The sequence below is a fragment of the Lampetra fluviatilis genome, chromosome 14 (assembly GCF_964198595.1).
Source record: "Lampetra fluviatilis chromosome 14, kcLamFluv1.1, whole genome shotgun sequence".
NCBI classification, from domain to species: domain Eukaryota; kingdom Metazoa; phylum Chordata; class Hyperoartia; order Petromyzontiformes; family Petromyzontidae; genus Lampetra; species Lampetra fluviatilis.
Window position 1 is genome coordinate 13,078,973 of NC_136288.1, and position 26,817 is coordinate 13,105,789.

Consider the following 26,817-nt stretch of genomic DNA (forward strand, 5'->3'; position numbering starts at 1 on the left):
TGCAGCCCATACATTTTTCTGCACTCCACTGTTGCCCCCACCACGTAGCCCCCGCAAGTCCTCGGATATTGCCCGCTACCAATGGATAAAATAAAATACCGAGCGGAGGCAAGCGAAGGAGACGGGGGGGGGAAAGAGGCGACGGCAGTGAGAGCACATCACGGAGTTCGGAGGTCACTGGGAAACGTGAGCAACCCGAGGGGAAGGAAGGACTGCAAGATAATTTCGGGAGACTTTTTCCTGCCTCGCAGTGGGAAGTCACGCGGGTTGACGAATACAATCGCGACAACAAATGTTGGTTGTTACCGTGTTCATAACGCCGTGGCGTGAACCGTTACACAGCCGCTCCATACCCCCGCTCCAGCCCGTCTTACGATGCCACGTGTGGTACAGAGTTTCAATTCACTGAATTACTTTGAGGGACTTTTATTTTCCTCCAGCTAAAAGGAGACTGAGAGAGAGAGAGAGACAACCCCAGGAATAAATTTTGCACGCAGTCTTTGTGACTAACGATTTATTATACCAAGTTTTTGCATCGGTACAAAAGGGGAGGGGAGGAATTTCTAGCATCTTTGTAAACAAGTCGCGTTGCTGAGCTTGCGTGCGCGGGTGCAATAAACACTTGGAACTGGCCGGGAACGCGGCGAATGCGTTGAGAACTTCAAGGAGCAAGCTACTAAAACTGTACATGCAGGCACCCCCCGAGGCTGATCAGAGGTCGTGAGTAAGACTGCTTGAGAGTGTACATACGTCCAACCAACTGCGCAAAGTAAGATGAAAGCACGTTGAATAACAAAGCCATATTCGAGTGGTGGTGAAGCCTTAAATGCATCCATACGTTTGGGATGAAGATCTTCGGTCCAGAAACTGCCAAACGAAATGAAACAACCCAGGGTCGAAACTTAGCTAAGGATTGCATTAATTAAATACTGGCAGCAGGGAAAGTTGCTCATGCTTGAGACGAGACACAGATAAAAAATAAAATCCACAAAACTGAAAAAGGCCAATTAGCGTAGCTGTTGGCTCCTGGTTAGTTAAAGCCACGATCATATGTCCTCAAAGTGTCTCGCCATCAGATTCCCTCTTAAGTAAACCACCGCTCACACCGATACCCTTATGGGGCAAAACCTGACAACCACTACAGCTTTAGCAGGTAGAAAAACTACTAATCTATGACGTGTTAAATATCCTTGCAATACCCTTTGTTTTAAATAAATCTCACTTCCTTCGCTTACGTCACCCCCCTCCCCCCCCCCAAAAAAATCCTCAATCCCACGAGGAAACGGCGAGGAAATGAAACGGTGAAGTTGAAACCATGTACCGTGCAAACGGGCATCTCGCGGCCGTGCGCAGGATCGGAGAGGCGTTGCTAAATTGCCTTCGTTCACTTTTAATTGCCATTCAATTAAAGACCTCGAAAGCAGAAAAAAACTGAACAATGCCTGCATCTGAACGAAATCTCAACAAGCGTTGGCCCCTAGGATTTTTTCTAAAAATATATTGTATTTATATTCATTTCCCCCCCGCGCTCTATTCCGCCCCGCGTTAATCTAGTCGGCATGTTTTATATTTCAACCATAGTCTGAGCCAAGTCGACGACAAGCTGTGGAAGTTTGGTGAAGCGTTAGTTACATGGTGACGGGCTTCGCCGAGTCATTCTCCGAGTTGAGTTGACTACAGTGGTCAAAATAAAACTAAGCTATTACTAAACTAAACAATTCTTGTTTTGCCGGGTAAGGCCCCACTGAGCAATGTAGCTCCTCTACAAAAGCGACCTGGCCACAAACGATAGCTCAACCGAGTGGCTTATGACGTGGAAATGTATAGCAGGCTAATACTCGAAACGCACGCTTCTGAAAAAAGTATTGTCCATTTTAAATGAGCATGCAATTCCCTTTATCACCCCCCTACAATATTGCAGGTAAGCCAATAAGCCCACTGTAGTCTCGAATAACTATGCCGAATTATTTCAATCTGCATTTGTATTCCAACGAGTCAATGCCATCTCATCGTAGTCACGCTTAGGTCTCTGGCTGGGCAGCTGGGGCCCCGTTTTGTCCACTTGTATCCAAACTAAAAATAACACTTATTGCTGAATATCTCCATCACGAATTCTGTCATCAAAATGAACATCGATTCCAAACCTCCCAAGCCACATTCTATTCCGGGTTCCCCTTGTGGTTTTCCTCTATCCTCCCCGCACAGCACGGACACCACTTTCCCACCCAAATCCTCAACCGCGGGGGGGTCTCGAATCCTCGAAGAACTCCTCCTCTTCGTCTCCCTCCAGCTCCTCCTCGGTTCCATCCTCGAGCACCCGGAATCGGCGCACGCTCGACGACACGTAGGTGCGCGGCTGCACCACGGTGCGCGAGATGACCGTCTCCCGGCTACTGCTGCCACCGCCACCTCCGCCACCATCGCCATCTTCGAACCCGTCCGTTCGGGTGAAGCTGGTGACGCGGCTGCTGCTGCTGCTGCTGCTACCGCCGCCACCACCGCCGCCGCCGCCACCCACCGCTCTGCTATCTGTTGAGAGAGTGAACGGATTAACCCGGTTAACTTTTAGCCCCCCGCAATCGCTCATGCCACTACTAGCCCAGGGGTGTGGGTGGGTGTGGGTGGGTGGGTGTGGGTGGGTGGGCCCTGCACTACCAAATGTCCCTTCGCCCCCCCCCACTCCCCACCCATCCAAGCTCACACTCCTCCGTCGCGGTTTTATTTTCTCACCCTAACAGTGTCCCCCCCCCCCTCCCAACCCTATTAGCGCTACTGGGCCCCCATCTGGGAGCAGCTGGGCCTGCTGCTGGCTACAAGAGGGGTGTTTTGGCCTACGCTTCCATGCTGGCCAGACGTCTTGGAAGAGGCGGGGGTACCCACGCTTTACCCCACCACACGCGACCTGCCGGTCGACGAGCGCCGGCATACGAGATTATTTCCGTCGGTGACAAGCTTGAAACGACAAACCCACGAACCCCGGAGCACATCGTTTAATCGCAGACTGCCAAAACCTGGATTCGAACCCAGGCTTCTCAGCCGCCCTGCCTCGAGAGAAGCTGCCGGAGCCAAGGGCAATATTAACGCGATTGCCCGACGCTTATAATCAACCTCACTGCCTCGATCACGAGACTTTCTCCTCTTCCTCCTCCTCCACATGGCACCGTGGCGCAAACAACCGATGCACACTGCAGCAGCTTTGTGCTCTGGCCAAGCAATTCTGGGGAAATGCTTTGCGCGCTGCGGTTTGGACCTCGAACTGGGTCACTCACTGTAGGCCTGCGAGCCATATGTGTCGGCTCCGTACGACTCCGGCTGATACGGCTCCGGCTGGTAGGGCTCCGGCTGGTAGGGCTCCGGCTGGTAGGGCTGCGGCTGGCCGTACGGGCTGTAAGGGTTGTAGCCGGTGACGGGAAACGCCGGGGCTTCTGGCTCCCCGGATTCCGTCCGTCGGTCGTATCCACCTGTGGAATATAGGAGGGGTGGGTGGGGTTCGGTGGTGATAAAGGTGCAGCGCTGTAAATGCTTTGCTCAAGTCGCTGATGGCAGATGGGCCCTCCATGAGGGGGGGGAGCTTTGGAGAGCGCCCTTCACGGGGTATCTTGGTCTACTCTTCCACGCTGGCCGGATGTATCTGAAGGAGTGGGAGCACCCACGCTTTACCCCATTCTGCACGACCTGCCCATTGCGCAACCACGGTGAACCCATTCATGCAGCTGGGCAGACAGGCGATGTGGGGGGGGGGTGATTTAAGGAACCTCCCCATTGTATCAACTGCCATGAACCGTTACGCCGCAGCAGTTTCCCGTAGAGAGCTGCTCTCTAAGGCTCCCGCTATTGGAGGCCTTTCCTTCCAGCATTGGCCTAAGTGAGGTAGCTGCAGGGCTGAGCCTTTACCTTCTTGAGGAGAATTTAGGGGACGTGAATCGCTCTTAGGCGAGTGGTAGGATCGCTCCCATGGGACCGATCAATTGTGCACGCAGGATTAGTACACGGGGACAAATATACACACGAATAGTATAAACATTTACATGCGTACATTACAGAGTGGAGGTGTGGCGTGGCTGGCATGGGCTCTGATGTGAGGAATAACGCCCCCCCCACCTTGCTCCCCCCCCACCTTGCACCCCCCCCCCCGCCCCCACCACATCTGATATTACCAACGGGACATAATAGTATCGACTGAGAGCCCGTTCATGGAGACGCTACCGATGTTTCAGAAACTTGGCTGGCTTCAAAAAGAAGGGCCATGAGCCACGTGTTTTTCGGCGCAAACAATAGCCGTCATGGTAGCGCCGATAGCCTCACCCACTCTCTCCCTCTACCGGAGAGGAATTGAAGGACGAGGACGATCGGCAGCGGAAGAGCAGGCGGCGCAGCAAACGCGCGGCAGGCTCAGCGCCACGATCTTTTATTTAGGCTGGAGGAATCCGATGAGCTACGATGTCCTGTTGGGGCCACCACCGCCTCCTCCGCCACCACCGGCGGCGATCAATCTTACCGGCCACGCCGTAGCCGCCGCCGCCGCCCCCGCCGCACTGCGACGGGTCGCAGTAGCCGGGCGGCCCCGGCGGCCCCGACTGACCCCTCGTGCCGGGCATCCCGTCCCGGCCCCGCTGCCCGGAAGGCCCCACCGGGCCCATGCTGCCCTCGCGGCCGATGCCCTCGACACCTGCGGCCGTCGGTGACGGACGGGACGGGGGAGGGGGGGCAGGGGGAGGGGGGGACAGGGAAGGAATGGCGACGGACAGCACCGCGAAGGGGTTAGGGTTCAGGGGTCATCGGGAGGCATGAGCGTGGGGGAGAAGATTCGGCGTCCACTGGCAGGAATACGAGCATGTGCACATGAAGTGTTGCTGCTATTTTTATGCCGTCATGTGTTCGCTCAAATATTTCAATGTTATAAAATGGCCATGGTCTATCCGCTGGTGAAGTCCGGGGCCGTCGTTCTCACCTGGCGGGCCGGGAGGTCCTGGGGGTCCACGTGTTCCCGTGCCAGGGTTTCCCCTCTCCCCCTTCTCCCCGGACACACCTGTGGACAAGTAAGGGGGCGATGCCGCACGGCCGTCATATGCGCGCTCGCGTTCCAGCCGGGTTCCTTTGCGTCGCCGGCGACGACCCGTCAAATATTGCCACACCCAGCACACCGCATCCAGTATACCTGCATGCAGACTGATTGATACGAGTCGTAACTTTTTACCACTCCACGACTGCCCCTCCCCTGTGAAGGTTTCCTAGCTTGGTTGGGAAGTTGGGATTGTGGTCTGTGTACTCATGTGTATTGAACTGCTTTCGCACAGTATGTAGCCGACTGCCTATCGGAGGTGCGGGGGAAGACCAACATGCTAAACACCAAAAGCAGTTCTAAAGAAATGAGTTTTCAATCTCGATTTAAAAGTACATAGCTCCAGTGGCTTCCTAATGTCGGAAGAGCGTTCCAGACGGCCGCAGAAATTGATCTGAAACCGCGCAATGCGATGACCGTCTTTGTTTGACGACTATCCAAAAGCCGCTGCGAGGATGACCGGAGTTCCCGTGATGGTTTATGTTCCTTGACGAGATCAGCGAGGTATTGTGGTTCATTTTTGGCAAGCACTTTGTGTGTAACGAGTGTGAGCTTTTCATGAATATGTTCAGCAACAGGAAGCCAATGCAGCTCAGCGAGCACTGGACGGACATGGTGGGATCTTGCAGTACCCGTCACGACACGTGCCAAATAATTTTGTACATGCTGCAGCTTGGTAATGTTTACTCTTGGATGTGTTGGGACCTCATGGAGTAATTTCTTTGTTGCGATGACTTTTGAGTTATTTGGGCTTTTTGTTTTGGTGCCATTTCTTAATTTGTGCTTCATATTTGAGTTTGCTTGGTAGCAGGGATTTCATTTGCTTAGTAGCGGCTGTAAATAATTAATGCACAGCGTTGTGGGGTGCTATTAGCGTGAATGACGCTATATAAAATGAAAGTATTAGGACCTCTGCATGTAGGGTCTCTGCATCTACGGCCTCTGCATTTACAGCTTCTGCTAAAAAATGTTACTTCGCCTCTGGCCAGCACAACCGCTCTCCCCCTACAACCCTCCCGGGTCCGCCTCGCACGACCGACCCGCAACGCACCAACCTTCCCACCCACCCACCCACCCCCCAACACCAAACACCAAACAGTGCAGAAGCAGAAACCCTGCGCAGAAATGCATTCTCTTATTATTGCCCTGCGTGTGGCCACAGGGGGCTTGCTCGGATCGCTGCGAGGGTTTCGTACACTGTGGCTGCAGCTGTGAGTAGCTCTGGCGCTCACTTCCCCCCCTCCGCTCCCCCCCGTGGGTTTATTGGCCTCTCTACCCCTGCACGCACGACCTTGAGGATGTTCGCATATTTCAGGGGTTTTTACCGCTTCCCGGCAAAGGTTTGAAAGCGATAATGCAGCGGCTCGCGTCCATTTAGTCTTGTCTGTAAGGTGGGGACGTGGGGGGTGGGGCGTGATGACTCTTGCAAGGATGATCCGATATGAACGATACTTTCGTCTAAAGTTTAGTTGCTATTAGGGAGTTATGCTATAACAAGAGAAAAACATGATAGATTGATCAATAGGGTTGCCAATAACTTTGAGACAAAAACCAGCCCTAAAAGGATCTGTGTTTTGGTATTCGTGCCCTGGCGGTTGCAGTGCTGGCGCGTCCCCTGCGGATCATGTGATCTCGCGACGTCACATGCTCCCTGGCGAAGTCGTGATTACCAATCAAACACTGCCGAGGACAATGGCACGGTTGTAAAACCGTTGCAGAATCCACGCGTGTGCATGCATTTCTTTCTCCCCTGTCAAAACGAGAACATCGATTGCACCCCAGCAGCTCTCTCTGTGTTGTTCTCTCTCTCCGGTTGCGAGTGCAACACCCCCAAAGCGCCGTGACCGCACGAGACACCGTCACCCTCCTCCGCTCGTCAAAGAGTCGTCTCTCATCGTCAACTTGCGCTGCACCCAAAGCATCCCGCCGAGCCAGCAAATACTTCACAGGGTCCGCTTGGTGCCAGTGTTGCCCATTAAGCCGAGTCGGCACATTGCAAATCATCGCCTCCTCGCTCTCCCTGCTGGCTAATCCCTATCTCAAGCCCTCTCTTCTCTCCGCAGTCTTCTTCATCAATCACGGCAAACCCAGGGCTCCCGAACGTCAGCGCCATAATGCACGCTGGACTCTTGGCCTCATCGTCTTTACTTGTTAGCCTTGGCCTATCGGCCGTTGGGACAAAGTCGTGTTCTCACGCTCTCGCGTCGACGTGCCTCTGGGATGCGTCCCGTGCTTTGGCTGACACTCACTCCGTTGTTCGTCATGACCAGGGGGTTCGGGCAACCTGCGGTTCCGGAGCCGCGTGCGGCTCTCTCGAGGGACAGCGTCGTGACGCGTTATTTATTAATGACCACCGTCTGGTATTCACCACTCAGAGCGCATTGCAGCTCTTGAAATATTGAGGGTTTTTTGGTTTTGTTTATGGTTCTTCTTGTTGGTTTGGTTGCTGAGCCCTGGGCTTGACCAATGGCCATCATGGCTTCGAGTGATGTCTCTTGCCCAAGTCCACTTAATTCTCACGACGGTCAGTAGGACGTCCCTCACCTGTCTATGCTCCGTCATCCATTGCACTCCTCTTTCGGCCTTTCAATGCAATTCCAACCGTGCACCTCGCCACGATTATTTGCTCACTTTAAAGCTCCAGCTTCCATTTTCATTGTCGACGTCCAAAGTTTCGGAGCCAGGAGACGTGGTCCGAATGAAAAAAATGATTGATTTTGACCTGCTCACTTCTCAAAGTAGACCTGCTCACTCTTAAACTAGACCTGTTCAACTCACTCTGCCACCCTCTCCACTGTTTCACCTCCCCCCATATGGCCACCTGTCACCCCCTCTAGCCCCCCCCCAACCTCTAAGCCCTTCCTGCACCCATTCCCTCCCCTCTGCCCTCCCACGCAACCCCATGTTCATCACACGTGCCTGCACGCTCCACAGCTACGCCGCTTACTTGAACCCTACGGGTACCTTGTCCTACATCGGAAGCCACTGGAGCCATGCACTTTTCAATCTCGATTGAAAACATATTTCTATCGAGCTGCTATTGTGTGTTTACTCTGTTGTTCTTCCACACCCGCACCCCCAATTAGCACGGTTGGCTACATACGGTGCGAACGAAGTTCAACATGCATACACACACCTAGAAGCCTCTTGAATTAATGCTTTGGTAATGAGGTGACATAATTGTTTATAAGGGGCCATGGTGCAAGAAGGCGCACTGAGCTATTTAGATATTTTTCAGAAGCGTCCTGGCCACAAACGATAGCTCAACGAAGCGGCTCATCACGTGGAAATGTATAGCAGCCAAAAACTCTGAACGCACGATGTTGATTCTAAATGTGGAGGGAAAGACCGGAGGACCCAGAGAAAAATCCACGTGACCACGGGGAGAGACGCAAACTCCAAATGTAAAGCAGGCATCAGGGTCGAGATCGAACCCACGACCTCCTGTATACCTGGCGAGGTAGTTAACATCTCCTAGCCACCGTGATGATGATGAGAGAGAGAGACACGCAAACTCCAAATATACAGCAGCAGGCGTCAGGGTCGGGATCGAACCCAAGACCTCCTGCACACCAGGCGAGGGAGTTAACTTCTCCTAGCCACCGTGATGATGATGACAGAGACAGGCAAACTCCAAATATACAGCAGCAGGCGTCAGGGTCGGGATCGAACCCACGACCTCCTATATACCAGGCGAGGTAGTTAACATCTCGCCACCGAGGCGGCCCAACGGATCGCTTCCCTCGTCCCCCGACGGCGCACCTCTCTCCCCGCGGAGGCCCGGCGTGCCGGACGGCCCAGGGAAGCCGGGCCGGCCCATGGGCCCCGTCTCTCCGGGCGGGCCCCGCGCCCCAGCTCGGCCGGACTCCCCGGGTGGCCCAGGCGTCCCGCGGCCACCGCCGTTGTTGCTGTTGGGCATCTGGTTGATGATGCTGCTGATGCGGGTCATGTGGCCTGGGAACACCGAAAGATAAACGTGCAAGGCGTCACGGGGGAGCGGTGGGGGAGGACCGTACCGACGGGCTCTCTCCGTGCCCGTTCCGAGACCGCGCTTTGCGTGTACAAGCGGTCGTCACGCTGATTTTGTTTGTGGGTTTCCCATCGTTTGCAGAAATTGGTTCGGATTGGGTTGTTGTTGTCCGTTTAGCACGCAGGAGTGGGCTTTCGCGACCAATATTGTTCATAATAAAAGGGTTTTTTGTTTTCCGGGTTAGATTGCGTAAATAAAAAATGTGTTGTTAACACACCACTACCTGACGCAGCCATCTAGTCACGTAATCAAAACGTGCCAATGAGTGACTACTTCATCACGCTCGTGTGCTGGAGAGTAGCCCCACAACATGGTCAATTTGAGTACGACGTTTCGCTAGTAATTGTAACCAGCTTCATCAGGCGATTTTGGCAGAATTGTCAAGACATCAGGCAACGGTGGCCAGAAATCGCTGATGATTCGTAACAAGGATGAAACCAGTATACAGGTGTCTCATTGCTCTGCTGCTACTATTTCTGCTGTTTGTACTGTTGGTCGTTGTACTGTGCGTTGTTGTAATATTCCTACCCGCCCCAACTGGACACGTGTGACAAAGAGCTTCATTAGCTCATCGGATTCCTCCAGTATAAAAACACATTCCGATTTTGCCTTAAGACATTCTGACTACATTGTGCTGATGATTCCCAACAAGGATGCAAGCCGCATACAGTGCGTCTCATTGTCCACCCGCCGTCTAAAATAGTTCGACAAACGAGGCTGTGCGTTGCACGCGCAGTGTAGCAGTATCACGCGACACGCAAAAGGCGTGATGGGAGGACCGATCTAATGGCAGCCACGGCGACCATTTTGTTTGACAATGCACGCCACAGAAATCAACTGCGGCGTGCATTGCAGTTGCTTGGCAGGACCCCTCCTGCAAAGAGAGCCACCAGACTCGCCGATGCTTTCACTCCTGGGTAAACAAACGGGACAACAACAACAACAATAAACACATTCCTGCGGAAGGAACTGGTAGGAACGTTGGGTTGCTCGGTCAATGGCCAGGGTCAACGGCCGCGTGGTGTATTCCGCAAATATGCCCGACTGTGAGGGCGGGCACAAGCCGGCGTGAGTAGGTTAAACGTTGAGTTGTATAAGGGCACCACGGGGTGACCAGCCCCTCCCCACTCAGCCCCATCCCTCCCACCCCCCACCCAGCCCCACCCTCCCCACCCAGCCCCTCCCCACCCTCCCCACCCAGCCCCTCCCCACCCTCCACCCACCCAGCCCCTCCCTCCCCACCCAGCCCCTCCCTGCACGACGGACACAATAATCCCCTGTGGGCTGGTGTAACCAGGAGGTTCCTACCGGTACGATGAATCATAATCTTTCACAAGAGTGACGAGGATCGTCACGGTCACTGGGCGACCGTGCTCAAAAAGAAAATCTCCCTCGCAGCTGCATACAATTGTGTGAACGACACAACAGTCAAACATCCCCCAGACTGTTGGGGCAAAGTGCTGTTATTCCCAACGGGATATGATCGTGTAATCTGAGAGCCTATTTATGGAAACAATGCCGATGTTTCATAAATTTGTCTGGCTTCGAAAGAAGGGCGATTATGCATGTGTTAAGTGCAAACATCCAAAGATCCCCCGTATAACCTTAACAGGCCGTTGGGGCAAGTGCTCTAAGCGAGCACCTATGAAAGCTGGTGGCCAGCATCACGCCCGGCCGCCTTTGTCTCCCCAATGGGAATGTTTTTATACATCGCTCCAGGTACTTAATTGAGGCCGAGTCGACCTAGGAGAGGCACAGGACCGGTTCAGATATTCGCCGCTGTTGTTACCCAGGAGCGGGAATCGCGAACTCGGGTCGCCGGGTTCGTAACCCATCGTGCCAACCGCGACGACACCACCGCTCCCCGACGCACACACAGACACACACAGACGCACACTGACACACACACGCACACTGACACACACAGACGCACACTGACACACACAGACGCACGTCCAGCGCCTCCAACCCCCCCACCGCCCCTCACCGTTGAGGAGGTTCTCGCAAACTTGCCGCGCGATCATGCGCACAACTTGCTGGCCTTGCGTGTCGCCCTGGCAACAGGAAGGAAGAAAACACACAACATCTCCGCAGGCCCGCAGACACGAGCGCCAAAACACGATCCGGGAACACGTGCGAACCCAGCACTGCAGCCCCCTCGCCACCACCCCCTCCCCGGCCTCTCACCCCCCCCCCCACCACCTTCTCCATCACGAGCGTTCATCATCGCAGCCACGGGGGCGACGACGGGTCCTGGTTTCACCATGGGGCTGCTGATGTCAGCTGATTGAGTTCCAGGCTAGAGCACCCCACCAGCATGCTGATGATGATGCTGATGACACTGATGACACTGATGCTGATGACACTGATGCTGATGAGACTGATGCTGATGACACTGGTGCTGATGACACTGATGCTGATGAGACTGATGCTGATGACACTGGTGCTGATGACACTGATGCTGATGACACTGATGCTGATGACACTGATGCTGATGACACTGATGCTGATGAGACTGATGCTGATGACACTGGTGCTGATGACACTGATGCTGATGACACTGATGCTGATGAGACTGATGCTGATGAGACTGATGCTGATGACACTGATGCTGATGAGACTGATGCTGATGACACTGATGCTGATGACACTGATGCTGATGACACTGATGCTGATGACACTAATGCTGATGAGACTGATGCTGATGACACTGATGCTGATGACACTGATGCTGATGACACTGATGCTGATGACACTGATGCTGATGAGACTGATGCTGATGACACTGGTGCTGATGACACTGATGCTGATGACACTGGTGCTGATGACACTGATGCTGATGACACTGATGCTGATGACACTAATGCTGATGACACTGATGCTGATGATGCTGATGACACTGATGCTGATGACACTGATGGTGATGACACTGATGGTGATGACACTGATGCTGATGACACTGATGCTGATGACACTGATGCTGCCGCTGCCACAGGCCACCCCCGGCGTCGTGAACTGTCGATATTCGTAATTTCCCACCCCCCCTTGCTTTGTGACGCTTATATTCCAGCCGTGCTGATGGCAGCACAATTGAAATGAAGACTCCGGATTCCGACTCTGAAAGGCAATGGTCATCGTGTCGTGAGAAGGAATGCGTCTCGATTGGGAACTAAGGAGAATAACTGCGCATCAGCCCCTACTACGGCGACGCCGGTTCACCGACTGCATCCCTCGACCACCTTTGCTCTGCTCGCGGGGACCTCCCGTCTGTGTGATCAGTCTACGGGTGCCGCGGTGGTGAGATGTTAACTACCTCGCCTGGTATACAGGAGGCCATGGATTCGATCCTGACGCCTGCTGTATATTTTGAATTTGCACGTTCTCTCTCGCCCGTGGTCACGTGGATTTTTTTTCAGGGTCCCCTGGTTTTTCCCTCCACATTAGAAACGTGCGTTTTAGAGTATTTGGCTGCTATAACACGTCCACGTGATAAGCCACTTCGCTGAGCTATTATTAGTGGCCAGGTCGCTTCTGTAAACGGGCTATATAAGCTCAGTGGGCTTGACCTGCTACAATAAAATAAATAGTTTTAGTTTAGTTTTACCTTGCCAAGTCAGGCTTCGAAGAGCTTTAACTTTAAAGTCTGTTACCTTACATTAGAGCTTTTCGGCGGCCTTATATACCAAGTCTATCCACATGTGACTACGGCGAATCTGATGCCAGTGAAGGCTTCGCGGACCGGATTTTCTATTGCCGCCACCGCTGTTGCCGTTTTACAATCTGCCAAAGCTGCCGCTGTGCAATCCGCCCGCTCTACGCAGGACAATCCACCTGCCCTACAGCAGAGCAGGCGGGATGGGGGCCCGGGCTTGTGAGAATCGCAGCCTCACTCGTGGTAACGCCTGACCATCGCGTTACGTTCGCCACTCCTAATCCGCCCGTTTGCCGCCGGGGTCTTTGGAGAGGGCAACTTTAAGCAAGAGGGCAACTTTAAGCTGCAACTGGCGATGAAGTCACGCAACACGGTCACAGCCAAATGAAGCTAATTTTTGCTGTGTGTATGTCGCATCGTACGTAGCCAACCATGCTAATCGAATTTGCGGGGGAAGGACATCAAACTTAAAACAAAAAGCAGTTCTAAAGAAATGACTTTTCAATGTAGATTTAAAAGTACGTAGCTCCAGTGGCTTCCTTATACCGGAAGGAAGAGCATCACAGATGGCCGCAGGAGCGCATCCAAAAGCGCGCGATGGAGCAACTGTCTTTGTTCGATGGCCAGCCAAGCTGTGTATAGGCTCTGTTTGAACGCGAGAGCTGCCGAATGGGTTTGACGGTTCTGATCCCGGCCAGCCTGAGCCACCTGGTACCCATAATGACAGCACGATGGGCAAGGAGACTCACCCTCTCTCCTGGCTCTCCCTTGATACCCTGCAAGCCCTGTAAAAGAATGAAAAGTGAAACGCACTCATAGGTACACGCACAACAACAGCTGCTGTTCATCAGCGGGTGTCGGTGACATCACCAAGCCACCTTCTGCCAAGCTAGGTGCAATTTTGAGGCCCCGTCCAGTGGTGAAGACTTGTTGGCGGAAGGTCGTGGAAAAAAAAAACCCCCCACGGTGTTATGGGTTAACACAAAGTTAAAGATCTCCGTCATTTAGCCTTGCAGACTTGAGATCGGGTGCTGTTAGTGAGCACCTATTGAGGCTGGTGGAGTGGCCAGTATAAAGCATTGACACGTTTTTCTTCCCCGGCACTCGTATTTACACACCACGCCAGCGACTCATTGGAGGCTGTTTTGACTTCGGGGAGGGTGATACACGATAGATTCAGATACAACTTGCCGCTGGCTTCGTTCGTTGCCGGAAATTAAACTTGGGTTACAGGGATAACAGGGCAGTGTGTGCATCACTTCCCCATTACTCCCCTGGGTTGACGCGGCATCGTATCACGGGACAAAGAATCCACTCGAAAGCTCTCGCAGAGCTGTGCAACACCCCATGTCAGAGAACAGCCCACCGAAGCGGACATGGCGGAGCTACTTCCGAAATGCATTCAAGTGACCTGTGGTCCACAGAGTCAGGGGCGGAGTGGGGGGCAGCGCCTTTCCACCCGCTCTGTCACCATGATGAAAGTCCGTCGCACATTCAAGCTGACATTTTTTATTAGCAGAGCTGGAATTTAGCCAATTGAAGTGCGGAACGCAATTTGACGTCTCTCTGTTTTTTTTGTAGGTACGTCTGTATTCATGCACATGTATGTACGTTGAACTTCTTTGGCATCGTACGTAGCCAACCGTGCTAATCGGGGGTGCTGTGGTAAGTACAACTAATTAAGCACACAAACCTTGTGTGCCATGGACCAAATCGTTTTATTCTATGGAGGCTTCTTTAAAATTCTGTGTGTGTATGCCAGAATTCACACTCTTAGTTCTTTCGGTAAAGTCACGTAGGTAAAAAAATGAAATTAAAATTAATAAAAATAAAATAATAAAATCACGACGTTTTCGGAGGCAACACAAGTCTCCGTCATCAGGTGGGACCGTCACAGCCAGATTTGCTGCATCAAGCTTCAAATCTAGAATGTGTATGCCAGCATCCGTGACCGGGCGGGGCGCCTTGCATTGAGCCCCCCGGCGCGCGCGTTTGCCGTGCCCCTCCTGGCTCTTACCGGGTCTCCCGATGGTCCGCGTGGGCCCGGTTTCCCCATCATCCCGTCCACGCCGCCAGGCCCTTGAGGGCCCTGTCACGGAAAAATACGAACGCGAGCGAGACCGTGAATCCCCGGGCGGTGCCAGTGGCTCTACCCATATGCAGATTATGTTTTCGGGGGTACACCCTGGGGCTGTTGTAGTGCTCGCAACGGTGGCGAGATGTTAGCTACCTCGCCTGGTATGCAGGAGTGCGTGGATTCGATCCCGACCCAGACTCCTGCTGTATATTTGGAGTTTGCTGCGTCTCTATCACCGTGGTTGGTTGGATTTTTACACCGGGTCCTCGGGTTTTTCCCCTCCACATTTTGAATCGACGTGCATTTCAGAGTATTTGCCTCCTATAATTTTCCGCGTGATAAGCCACTTTGTTGAGCTATCACATGTGGCCAGGTCACTTCACGCATTATAAAGACACATCAAAGTTAGAACGAACACGTGCCTAGAAGCTATACAAATAGCCATGCTTTGACTTTGATTACCCAATTACGCTAGATCATGTATCACAGCGCTACCACGTTTCATTGGAACCTCTATATAGCTCTGTATATATATAGTGTGTGTGCGTATATGCAGTATATATGTGTTTTTGCAAGAACCAGGTGAATTGTTACATCACAGGACCGTGCCAGGTGGCGATGGCTTGGAGGCCTTCATCCAGCAGTGGAGTGAACAATGCTGCTGCTGCTACTAATGATAATGCTTACAATGATGTTGACAATAATGAAAACGAAGACGACGATGATGATGATCTACGTACACGTGATCGCTATGCGTGTCGCACGGTGGCTTCGTACGGTGCGAAAGAAGTTCAACATGCACACACACACAAAGATCCCCCGTAAAGCCTTAACAAACTGTAGGGGCAAGTGCTGTTAGCGAGCACCTATGAAGGCCGCAACGGTACACGAGGGGGTGGGTGGCCAGCACCACGCCCGACCGCCTTTGTTTCCCCAGTGGCGATGTTTACACACCGCACCAGGTACTCATTTAAGGCTGAGTCAACCTAGGGGAGGCCTGGGACCAGTTCAGATAATCGTCACTGGTGTTAGCCGTGAGCGGGAATCGAACCCGGGTCGCCAGGTTCATAGCGCAGCGCGCTAACCGCTACACTACTGCTCCCCACACACACACACACGCGCACGCGTGTCGGCATGTACATGCCGAGCGTACGTCACTCACCATGAGGCCGGGGGGTCCGGCCGTCCCCCTCTCCCCGTCTTTTCCTGGCGGGCCCTGCCCCGGTCAACACGACACGCGGTTAGCCACATCGCATCGCAAAAACAGAAAAAAACAACGAACAAAAGAACCCGAGCGGCGTGCGCGCCAGTGGCGGCAGCCATCCGGCGGGTGCGCAGGCGGTGCAATCGCACACCGCGGCCCAAAGGCCAGAGCGGGGCCCGGGCACCGGGCTAAGAACGGAGCGGCGGGGAGTGGGGGGCTGTTGAGGGCTGTTTCGTCGCTTGTCCCAGGGCCCATGCCGACCCCGCTGTGCCACGGCCTGGCGTGCTAGTTTTTGTCAGCTTAGGTTTTGTGTTACGGGAGGAAAGCGCACCGAGGATTTATTAAACAAACGTTTAACTAACCTGAACCCTGAGCAGCATGAACCACTTAGCACAACGCACCGCAATTGGCATTGTGGTTGTGTTTCCCACCAGATTGCATTTCGTTGCGGTGGGAATAACTAAAGTGAAACATACTTCGACGATGGCCACAAAGTACGGAGAGGTGCAATCAGGAATTAGAACACGTGTCTTAGAACACGTGTCTTAGAACACGTGCTTAAGAGACGTTTTGTTGATCGCAAAAAAAAGTGCGTTGGCTTGGGCGAGTGACGAACGATGGCCGGTGGTCAAGACTAGCGACAGAGAGGTGGCCAAAGGAGCGAAACGGGCCCGAGAGGACGTTTGCCATGGGGATTGAGCGAGGCCTTCATCCAACAATTGGTAGACCCCATAGCCAACGGTGATGACCCTGTCGCGTTTGCATGTTGGGTTTTCTCTGGTAAATTCTAGATTTGAAGCTTTCGTGACTGCAAGGATAGATATTCTTAGGTTTTTTCGGTAAAGTCACGTAGGTAAAAAATTAAAATTAAAATTTATAAAAGTAAAATAAAAATTAAATAAAAATCACGACGTTTCGGAGGCAACACAAGCTTCCGTCTTCAGGTGGAACAGTCACAGCACGATAGCTGTATCAAGTAACTTTTTATTTTACTTTTATTAATTTTAATTTAAAAACTTTACCTACGTCACTTTACCGAAAAAAACCTAAGAATATTTCTCTGGTCACCCCGGCTTCCTGCCACAAGGAATCTCGAGAAAAAATTAATGAACTGGGCAAGCATCCTGGGGTAGCGAGGCCCTCCTCAAAACAGCCCTTGAGATGCCGCGAGGCCGTCTTGGGCGAAACATCAGCAGCGTCACTCTCCACGTCTAAAACAGAGCCCGGACCGTTGGCCTTAAACCGGCCGCCCGCCGTGGCTCACTGCCTCTGGCGCCGGGGAGAGAAGTAGGGCGGCCGATGAGTCTTACCCTGGGGCCCTCCGATCCCGCGCGTCCAGAAGGCCCCACTGGACCCACGGGACCCTGCGAAGAGACGGCGCAAGGGTGAGCGTCACGACGCAGGTCGCGCGGCGTGGGCGGCGGTGCGGCGACAGTGTGTGGCGGTGGTGCTGGCGGTGGGGGTGGGGCTGGTGGCCGTGCACCTGGCCTGGCACAGGCGTCGTGGTGACATCGCCATCACTTAGTTGCAAATGGCGGGTGGTGATGGTAGTAATGTCAGTGGTGGAGGTGGCGGTGGCAACATCAGCAGCAGCTGTTACGGCCGGTGGTGTTACTGATGGTGGCGGTGATGGTGGTTTGGCGGTGAATGTGGTCTTGCTGGTGATGGTCATTCTGGTGGTGGTATTGGTGGTGCTGGTGGTGGAATTGGTGGTGCTGGTGGTGGTGGCACTGTTGAGATACCGGGGGTCCTGGTTGTCCAGGGTGGCCCCTCTCGCCCTTGTCTCCCGGACCGCCCTGCAGAAACAAACGGGAGGATCGGTGAACTCGCCGGACGCGCGGCGGAGACAAGCGACGGGAACTACAAGCGCCTTCAGCCACGTGCGAGATGACACAAGACGACAATCAAATTACGGGTCGAGGTGAACTTACCCAAAAGTTGTACCTGTCGTGAAAGCTATGAAACACGGAGAGGAATAACTCTTACACAATCGTTTTTGACCATCATGTGACAGGCAAAGCAATATATTTTGTCATTGCTCCGATGATTATCCCAGAGCTGGAATGTATCCAAAGCAGGTCCGAAAGCCAATGTAACATTTCCTGTGGGGTTTGCGGAGTCCTTGGCGACTTGGCTGATTTAATCATCACCGCGGTTTAACCACCGCCCGCTCACACTCGCCCTTGACGCCGGGACCTCGGAAACACTGGCGAATTACGGTCAAACAACCCAACCATCAGGTGGTTGGGAGTGCCCTTCCCAACCACCCCCCACCGAGACCCCAGCCCCCACCCCGGCACGGATGGGAAAATAGCACAAGTGTGAGGTCAGTGGGTCACGCAGAGAATGGGAAATTGTGTCGGTTAGCAGGCGGGGTGAAGGTGCATGAGTTGTTTCGCCACGGCTCAAATCCAACAGACAGCAGATTAAATTGGACGTTAAACCGCAGACAGTTACTGCACCCGCAAGGTACGCATAGCTCTTAAGTAGAATTGCCTGCATTGCGAATATTTTACGTGCGAAAAACACAATGGAGCAATGTCTAATTGTGTTCTTGCTTACACAGAAAGTCTCTGTGGCCAGTGGGAAAGTCAGCGGGCGAGCTAGCGAGTGAGCAATTGATTGAGTGAGTGCGTGCGTGAGTGAGTGCGTGTGTGAGTGTGTGTTGAATGACTGAGTGTGTAAAAGAATGAGTGAGAGTGAGCAAGCAAGGCGAGTAGATGTATGAGTGGGTGAGTGAGTGCGTGGTTGAGCGAATGTGTGGGTAAACTTACGAGTGAAAGGATGGGTTAGTGAGCGGTTGAGTGGGCAGGTGTATGAGCAAATAAATGGTGGACGAGTGAGTGTATGATGTCATGGTTAATTAAGAAGTGTGTAATAGAGCTGATAATGACACGTGGTTTAACTAGCTGTTATCGTGAGTGCATTGGGTGACTATGTACATGAGTGAACGGTTTGGGGAGTGGTTGTGTGAGTGAGTGAGGGAGCGAGCAGTTTCACGAGTGTGTGCCATTGTGCGGTTAGGCGAGCGAGTCACCAGCTAAGTGAGCGAGCGAGCATTTGAGCAAGTGCACAGATGAGTGCACTCGCCGTTGGGTGAGCGTGATTGAGTGAGCGAGCATTGCAGCTGGTGAGCGAGTACGGTGCGTTGAGTGAGCGTTGCGATTTCTGCTCACAGGGGTTCCAGGAATAGAGACCCCGCTGGGCCCTTGGGGTCCCCTCTGCCCGGGCGGTCCCCTAGGCCCCTGCTCTCCACGCAGCCCAGCTCCACCCTGCGACACGCACAACAGGGGCAAAGATCGACGGTGTAGCCTTCACAGACTGCTGGGGCAAGTGCCGCTCACGAACTGCACCTATGAATGCCGGCACTGTGGCACACGAGGGGATGGGGTATGGTCACCAGCACCACGCATTTTCCTCCCAGGTTCTGTTGTTATGTACTCAGTATCAGGAACTCGTTTAAGGCTCAGTTGATCTAGGGGAGCCCAGAATCTCAACATCACCGGCTACATCCCCTGAGCACCTGAAAGCACACGGCTGCACGTGTTTCGTATCCCTTCTGTCAGCTTCCGGGACGATGGTGCCGGATGACGAGTGAAGTTCTCCCCCACCGGAGTCTGTTCCGCACGAAGCTTCTTGCACTGCTCGTATCTCAACCTCTCTGCTCGGTCTCCAGTCTGGTGGCTATGCATTGTCTTTAGTTTGTTGTCCTTGCCCCGCACCTCCCATTAGCACAGTTGGCAACGTATGGTGCGAAAGAAGTTCAACGTACATACGTACATACATAAATATATCTTCACCGGCCACGCGTACTTCCTCGTAATGTACCAGAGAGAGCAACGTTCTGTTCGACCTCGGCACTCACCTGAGTTCCTGGGGTCCCTGGGTGCCCACGGGGTCCCTTGGGGCCAGGGCTGCCCTGCACACACACACACAGGTCAAAGGTCAAAGGTCAAAGGTGAGGTAACCAACAGGGCCTCCTTTTAGCCCCCAATGGGAGAACCCAAACTAAAACATTTTTTTTTTTACCAGGTAATGCCCACTGAGCTACATAGCCCATTCTGGAAGCGACCTGGCCACAAATGATAGCTCGACGAAGTGGCTCATCACCATGTGGAAATTCATAGCAGCCAAATACTCTAAATGCATGTTTCTAAATGTGGAGGGAAAAGGCGGAGGACCTGGAGAAGATCCACATGACAACGGGGAAAAAAGGTGCACATCTCCAATATACAGCAGGCATCGGGGTCGGCATCGAACCCACGACCTCCTGCATACCAGGTGAGGGAGTTAACATCTCGCCACCATGGCACCTCAATGCAGGACCCTCTTGCTAATAGGGTTTTGAGACTCATTGAGGCTTACCCAGGTACATAAAGGGCATTAGTAGATGACTTATTTATAGTACACGCGAGGGCATCTCCTACACCTGGCTTGTTGTTGGGGTTATTTGACCATACTTCACCACGCTGGCCTGTGCGGGTTGGTGAAGATGGGCACAACCTATAACACCTGGAACGCGTGGTGGCCTGCCAATCAAGCTCCTGCTTAGCTTGTGTGATCTGATGAGGCGGGGTGCATATCCCAGGTGATTTTAGTCACTGGCTCCACTACTGCTTACTGTAAAAGGTTTAATGTGATATTCACATTGTTTTGAAATCATGTCTAAGGACGTATCTGAATATTTTGATTGCCACCGCTATAAGTTGTGTTCTTTTGTACGAATATATAAATATATATCACATAAAGACGATTTCCTATAATTTGTTTATGCAGGGTGCTTCAAAAAATGTTGAACACTTCTGAGAATTTGCAACAACACCATGAGAAATGTGTTCTGGAGACCACCTGGAGAAGATTCTAGGCACGTGTTGACAACGATGGCGAACAAGTGAAGACTCTTTGTCTTTTTGAAGCGATTAACATGACATTTGTTATCATGTTACAATGTATTATCCGTTCTTTTTCCATTAAAAACGATAGTCCCATGTGAGTGTTAGCATTTTTTTTGAAGCACCCTTTTTCTATGCCTCAATATTTCTCAAGGTTGTCTTCGAACACACCGTTTGTGCCGTGTTTGCATTGCCGTGCACCACGGGGTGACTTCCTATTATTACTACCAGAGCATAATAATTATTTACAGTTTAAAATGATGGATTTTGGCATCGCAGGGGGCACACGATGAGGGATGGAGACGGCTTTGTGATCGCTGTCATCTAGCAGTGGGTGGAACATGGGTGGCGATGATGATGACGATAAAAGCAACGTTTGCAGAGCCAATCACTCTTGTGTTTAAAAAAAAAACGAACGGTGTAAAGTCTGAGTTCGTGTCGCTAATGCGATCGGATTTGCCAACATGTGCATCTCGGATTAACGCTGTACATTCAATTACGCTCACGCACGCATGCATGCATGCATACACACGCACACACCAGCATGCTTATTGCACACACGCAGATGTGCACACACGCGTCAATACACTCACAGAAATGCATACACGCACGCACATGTAGATACACACACAAAAATAAAGATCCCCCGTATATCCTTTAACAGTCTGTTAAGGCAAGTGCCATTAGCGAGCACCTATTAAGGGTGGAAAGCCGCCTTTGTCTCCCCAATGCCGATGTTTACACATCACAACAGGTCCTCAATTTAGGCCGAGTCAGCCCAGGCGAGGCCCACGATGAGTACAAACATTTACAACGGATGTTGTCCGCCTTGGCCTAGGATCGAACTTAGTTGACCCGGGGTTCTCGGCGCACCACGCGAACCGGTGCACCACCGCCCCCCAACTGCGCCACATGCGCATACGCACACACGCCTACACACACAGTCAGGAAGGAAGTCAGTATATTGGCTTTAAGAGAGTAACCTGCCTGAACTCTATACACTTGGCAGCGAAGCGAAATAACAACCACCCAAACTTGGCAGTGGTCGCGTACCACACCATACCGCTGCTGCGAGGGAATTCATAGTAAAATGTAGATGTGTGTGTAAAGTACACCTAGCCTGGCACAAGCGGCGATGTTACCATCGCATAGGTTATTGTTGGTGTGGGTTTCAGCGTCTTAGCCGGGCGTGGTGCTGGCCACCCACCGTCTTGTGTGCCGTGTCGGCCTTCAAAGATGCTCGCTACAGTCTGTTAAGGTTATAGGGGGATCTTTGTATACATGTAGGCGGAGCAGAAATCTATTGGTGAGCGCACTTCACTACGAATCTGGCGACCAGAGTTCCATTTCCACTCACGGACAACATCGGTGACGATTATCTGAACCGGTCCTGGGCCTCTCCTCCTAGGTCGACTCAGCCTCAAATGAGTACCTGGTGCGGTGTGTAAACATCGCCACTGGGGAGACAAAGGCGGTCCGGCGTGGTGATGGCCACCCACCCCCTTCGTGTGCCATAGCCGGCCTTCATCAGGTGCTACTCTCGAACAGCACTTGCCCCGAGTGTGCTGAAGGCTATACCGGGGGGGGGGTCTCTGTCGCTTGCTTAGTGAGAGAGAGAGAGAGAGGAGTCGCACGCAAGTGTTTTTCATTACCGCTACAAATCCACTCCTTTAACGTGGCCCAAACGCAAAACTCCTTGGGACGTCGCGCGCCGCCCAGCTGAGTTTGCACGCAAAGCGTTGCATCGCGTAATAAAGAAATATATAACACTTACATAACGCGCGCGTCACGACAGCGGACAACCAACTCCGCTGCGCGCAGCTGCGAGCCGTAAATTACTGCGGGGGTCGTCTCGCATCGCCGAATTGTGCATGAACATCTTCTTGGTTCTTTCGATAAAGTCACGTAGAAGGGAAATAATAAAATAATAAAACATAATAAAATAATTCTCACGACGTTTCGGCCACAACGCAAGCAGCTGAGGACGGCTGCTTGCGTTGTGGCCGAAACGTCGTGAGAATTATTTTATTATGTTTTATTTTTATTATTTTATTATTTCCCTTCTACGTGACTTTACCGAAAGAACCAAGAAGATGAATCCCTGCAGTCACGAAAGCTTTAAATCGAAATGCCCATGAACATTCTAAACATCGCCAGAGGCGCACGTTTTTCGATCGGCCGCGGGTTTTTCACTCCCATAACGGCTTATCCCGCTTGTGAAACCGCCTCTGCGAGAACTCGGGACATTTGCTACCACTGAACTCTGTTGAAGCCACCATCTGTGCTTTAGTCTGGCTCCGCGAGGCTCAGTCATTGCCGTTGAACCACAACTATTTTGAAAGTGTCTTAGTCCGACTGCGTTAACCTCAGGTATCAACATCGAACCCTGGTCATCTTAGCGATACCCAAGTCTGACATCTACGAGCTTTTGACGGTACAACTAAACCCTAAGAATATTAAATGGGCCCAAGTCTCACTCTGAGCCTAATCCATGAACAGTTGACGCTCACAATATGACCATCAGGAACGGCCCATGATGCCAAGGGCCTAGTCCAGGGAGTCGATAAAAATAAAAACCCTTCAACATTTCAAGAGCTGCAATGCATGTCAATGCGAGACGGTGGTCCGTAATAAACGTCACGATGCAGTCCTTGAAGAGCCGCGTGCGGCTACAGAGCTGCAGGTTGCCGACCCCTGGCCAAGACGATGGTGAATGTGTGTTTGTTGGACAACTTCTAGAACCGTACCGTAGCCAGCCGTGCTGATCGGAGGTGCGAAGGGAAAGCAACGTTTAGCGCAGGAATGGGTTCGTTTTGCTTTTCCTTCAAGGTAAAGACGCAGCCCTGCAAATTGCTTTGCTCAAGACACTACTGCCAGAAGGGCCTCTAACTCGAGGGTGCTCGAGAGAGCCTCTGTGGGCGGGGGGGGGGGGGGTTTGGAGGGGGGAAAGGAATCTTACGAGGGGGCCCGGGGGGCCGGGTGGCCCCTTGCTGTCCTGGGAGCAAGAACAGGCGTGGGGCAGCGACGGGCACGAGTCCTCCACCCTCTGCGACGGGAAGAACACGGCAAGCGGTGATCACGACGAATGAAACCGTGGGGTCAACGGAGGGCAAGAGGTCAACGCGTCGGACGCCAACGAGGTTACCAACTCCGTAAGAATTTTTTTGGGGTTAGTTCGCGTGAATATGAATGTGTCGCTAAACCCGCCACCACCCGACACAGCCAATGAGTAAGGTTTGTCACGTGAACAGAACGTGCCAATTCGTTACTCGTTGAGCACGCCGGTGTGTTGGAGAGTAAACCCACAACATTTACAATGTCATCAACTCCCGCCGTTACTTCCATCCTTCCGCCAGATCCCACAACTATTGTGTGTATCTTTTTAAAATGTTTTTATTATATTTCAGTAGGAGCCCGGTACAGAGCACGAATCTTGATGTATGGCCGGTGGGGGAGGGGGGGTACATAAACTCCGTGGACATAAGTCCCGAACGCTGCGTTCCTAGATTTAAAGGACAGAGGAAATTGGGCTCTGAAATGTTGCATTTATATGGTGGCACGTCACCTGGCCTTGAACGTTTAGGGGACCCATGTAAGCGTGAAGGGGACAATGTGTTTGTTCATTTGTTTATCATTCAGCTGTAATGATAGTCAAGGGGACGCGGCAGCGGCGGGGATAATTGGTTGTCCCAGCGCAGCGGTTGCTTACCCGGCAGCGTACGTGGATTCACCTCAGTCAAGTCGGTGATCGGCAAACTTGGCGCACGGTGGGGGTAAAGTGTGGGCTCCACCACGTCTTCCAAGACGTGGTGGCAAGCGTGGGTGCGAAGGCCAAATATCACTCGAGAGGGGCTGTCTAGAGTGCCCCTCTAATGGAGACCCTTCCACCGGTAGTGCCATGTGTGTGTGTTGAACTTCTTTCGCACCGTACGTAGCCAACAATACTAATCGGAGGTGCGTTCCATGCTAATCGGAGGCTATTACAGTCAAATTACCGGCAACACCACCACCTGGGTTTAGGTCGTCCCCTCTTGTCACAATAGCCCTGAGTCGATCTAACATTTCTGGATGAAGGACAAGCTTGTATTTTTTTTTTACGATATAAACTTTCCCCTCTCAATGTAATTCCGATTGTGCTATTTATGAGCGTCATGTCGTGAGACACGGAATCCATTCGGGTCTCTCACAGATGGAGAGCAACCCAGGGAAGCAGACATCACAGAGCTACCTCTGAGATCCCTTTGAGCGATCACTGGTTCATGTAAGAAGGGGAGGGAGGGGGGCAGCACATCTCCGCCCGCTGAGAATAACGTCAGCCGCACAACAACCACTATTTTTATTTCAGTCTGAAGAGCTGAAACTTGGCCAAACGAACTGCAGAGCCAAATCCAATTTGCTGGGTTTGGTAACTGGCTTGAGACCATCAACTAAGTTCACCTGAAACGAATAATTTGGCAAAATACCGCGTTGGCAGTGGTGCAAAAGCACGACAATAAATACGTAACAAAAAAAATAAAACTTCAACGCGTTCGCCAATAACGCTGTTGCCTGTAACGGACCAATATTAAACGCGCAACGTTTCGGGTAATTGGCCCTTATTTATAGCACGTGAAAGATCCTTTGCCTGAAGCGTCGCCTGTTACATACTTTTACTTTTGAAGGCAACCAACGGTGATGTTGGATGAACTTGTGAACTCGTTCAACTGGGGCTCTTTTTGTATTTCATTTGGTGGGGTGCTGGGTGCAGCGTGAATGAGAGGGCCTCTGTTGTATCTCTGCCCACGAGGAGGGCGTCTCTCACCAGCGACGGCAGCTCACAGCACTTGTCCATTGTACCCCAGTCCGCGTTGCAAACCATGTCCAACATCTGCAACTGGAACTGTGAGAGCATACACGCACGCACGCAAAACAAATATGAAGATCGCCCATTGTAGCCTTAACAGACTGTAGGGGCAAAGTGCTGTTAGCGAGTTGCGCCAATGAAGGCCGGCACAGCCCATGAGGAGGTGGGTGGCCAGCACCGCGCCCGGCTGCCTTTGTCTCCCTAGTAGTGATGTTTACACACCGCACTGGGTACTCATTTGAGGCTGAGTCGACCTAGGGGAGGCCCAGGACCGGTTCAGATAACCGTCACTGGTGTTAACCATGAGCCGGGTTCATAGCACAGCGCACTAACCGTTGCACATGCATGTGTGCGCACACACACACATGTGTGCGCACACACGGACGCACACAAAGACGCAAAAGCGTACTGGCAGCTGATGAACCCTGCTCTGTTTTCTGGCAGCGGAACTAATCTTTGAAACATTGCAGTATGATAAACGTCACCGATACGTTTCCCAAAAGGCACTTGCGAGTTAATGAAGCACGATTTGTAAAAAAAAAAAAATGAAAATCCATCTCGTTTGGGAAATGCGAAACAACACCGACCAACTGTACGGTCCGCGCAGCGTACCGGGCCTCTCCCCCATGCGGTAACGCCGCCTCTCCCCGAGCGGAGAAACACACAGCGAGGGACGTTTTGGGCGGTGTCCCTGCTGCAATAGCAGAGTGGTGGAGGTGCCAGGGACATTGAGTGAACGTCAACGTGGAGGCTGAATCAGGCCCTGGACACACCGCGGGGCCCTGATATAATTGTATAACATGCTTTAAGATGAGCAGTCTGAACTTGACACGTGAACAATTACTCATTAGTGGATTTTTCAAAAGTCCACAATGTATGCATAAACTTACATAATTTGTATTGAGTACAATACCCCCACCCCCCACTCCCTCACTCTCTGAGTCTGACTCTCTCCATGCCTGTCTCCAAGAGCCCCCCCCCCCCCTCTCTCTCCCATCTGCATCGGGCCCCACTTGAGTGTCGAGCCGCCTCCACCTCCCCCAGCTCCCCTTGCTCG

General features: G+C 52.4%; 1 protein-coding gene across 3 annotated transcripts in view; it reads right to left on the minus strand.

The window, feature by feature from the left end:
• Window positions 1–410: 410 nt before the first annotated feature.
• The window catches only part of LOC144935885 (collagen alpha-1(XIV) chain-like), a 102,150-nt gene continuing 75,743 nt past the window's right edge, over window positions 411–26,817 (minus strand). For all 3 annotated transcript variants that reach the window (XM_078862736.1, XM_078862737.1, XM_078862734.1), the window contains exons 42-56: window positions 25,719–25,796; window positions 23,877–23,963; window positions 19,891–19,944; window positions 19,202–19,297; window positions 17,768–17,821; window positions 17,336–17,389; window positions 15,984–16,037; window positions 14,762–14,833; window positions 13,494–13,529; window positions 11,080–11,146; window positions 8,825–9,016; window positions 4,952–5,029; window positions 4,499–4,669; window positions 3,270–3,461; window positions 411–2,529 (exon numbers count right to left, since the gene is read on the minus strand). In XM_078862736.1, the coding sequence (XP_078718862.1) occupies window positions 2,234–2,529; window positions 3,270–3,461; window positions 4,499–4,669; window positions 4,952–5,029; window positions 8,825–9,016; window positions 11,080–11,146; window positions 13,494–13,529; window positions 14,762–14,833; window positions 15,984–16,037; window positions 17,336–17,389; window positions 17,768–17,821; window positions 19,202–19,297; window positions 19,891–19,944; window positions 23,877–23,963; window positions 25,719–25,796 (1,581 nt within the window). In that variant the 3' untranslated portion in view covers window positions 411–2,233. The remainder of the gene's footprint in view (window positions 2,530–3,269; window positions 3,462–4,498; window positions 4,670–4,951; window positions 5,030–8,824; window positions 9,017–11,079; window positions 11,147–13,493; window positions 13,530–14,761; window positions 14,834–15,983; window positions 16,038–17,335; window positions 17,390–17,767; window positions 17,822–19,201; window positions 19,298–19,890; window positions 19,945–23,876; window positions 23,964–25,718; window positions 25,797–26,817) is intronic.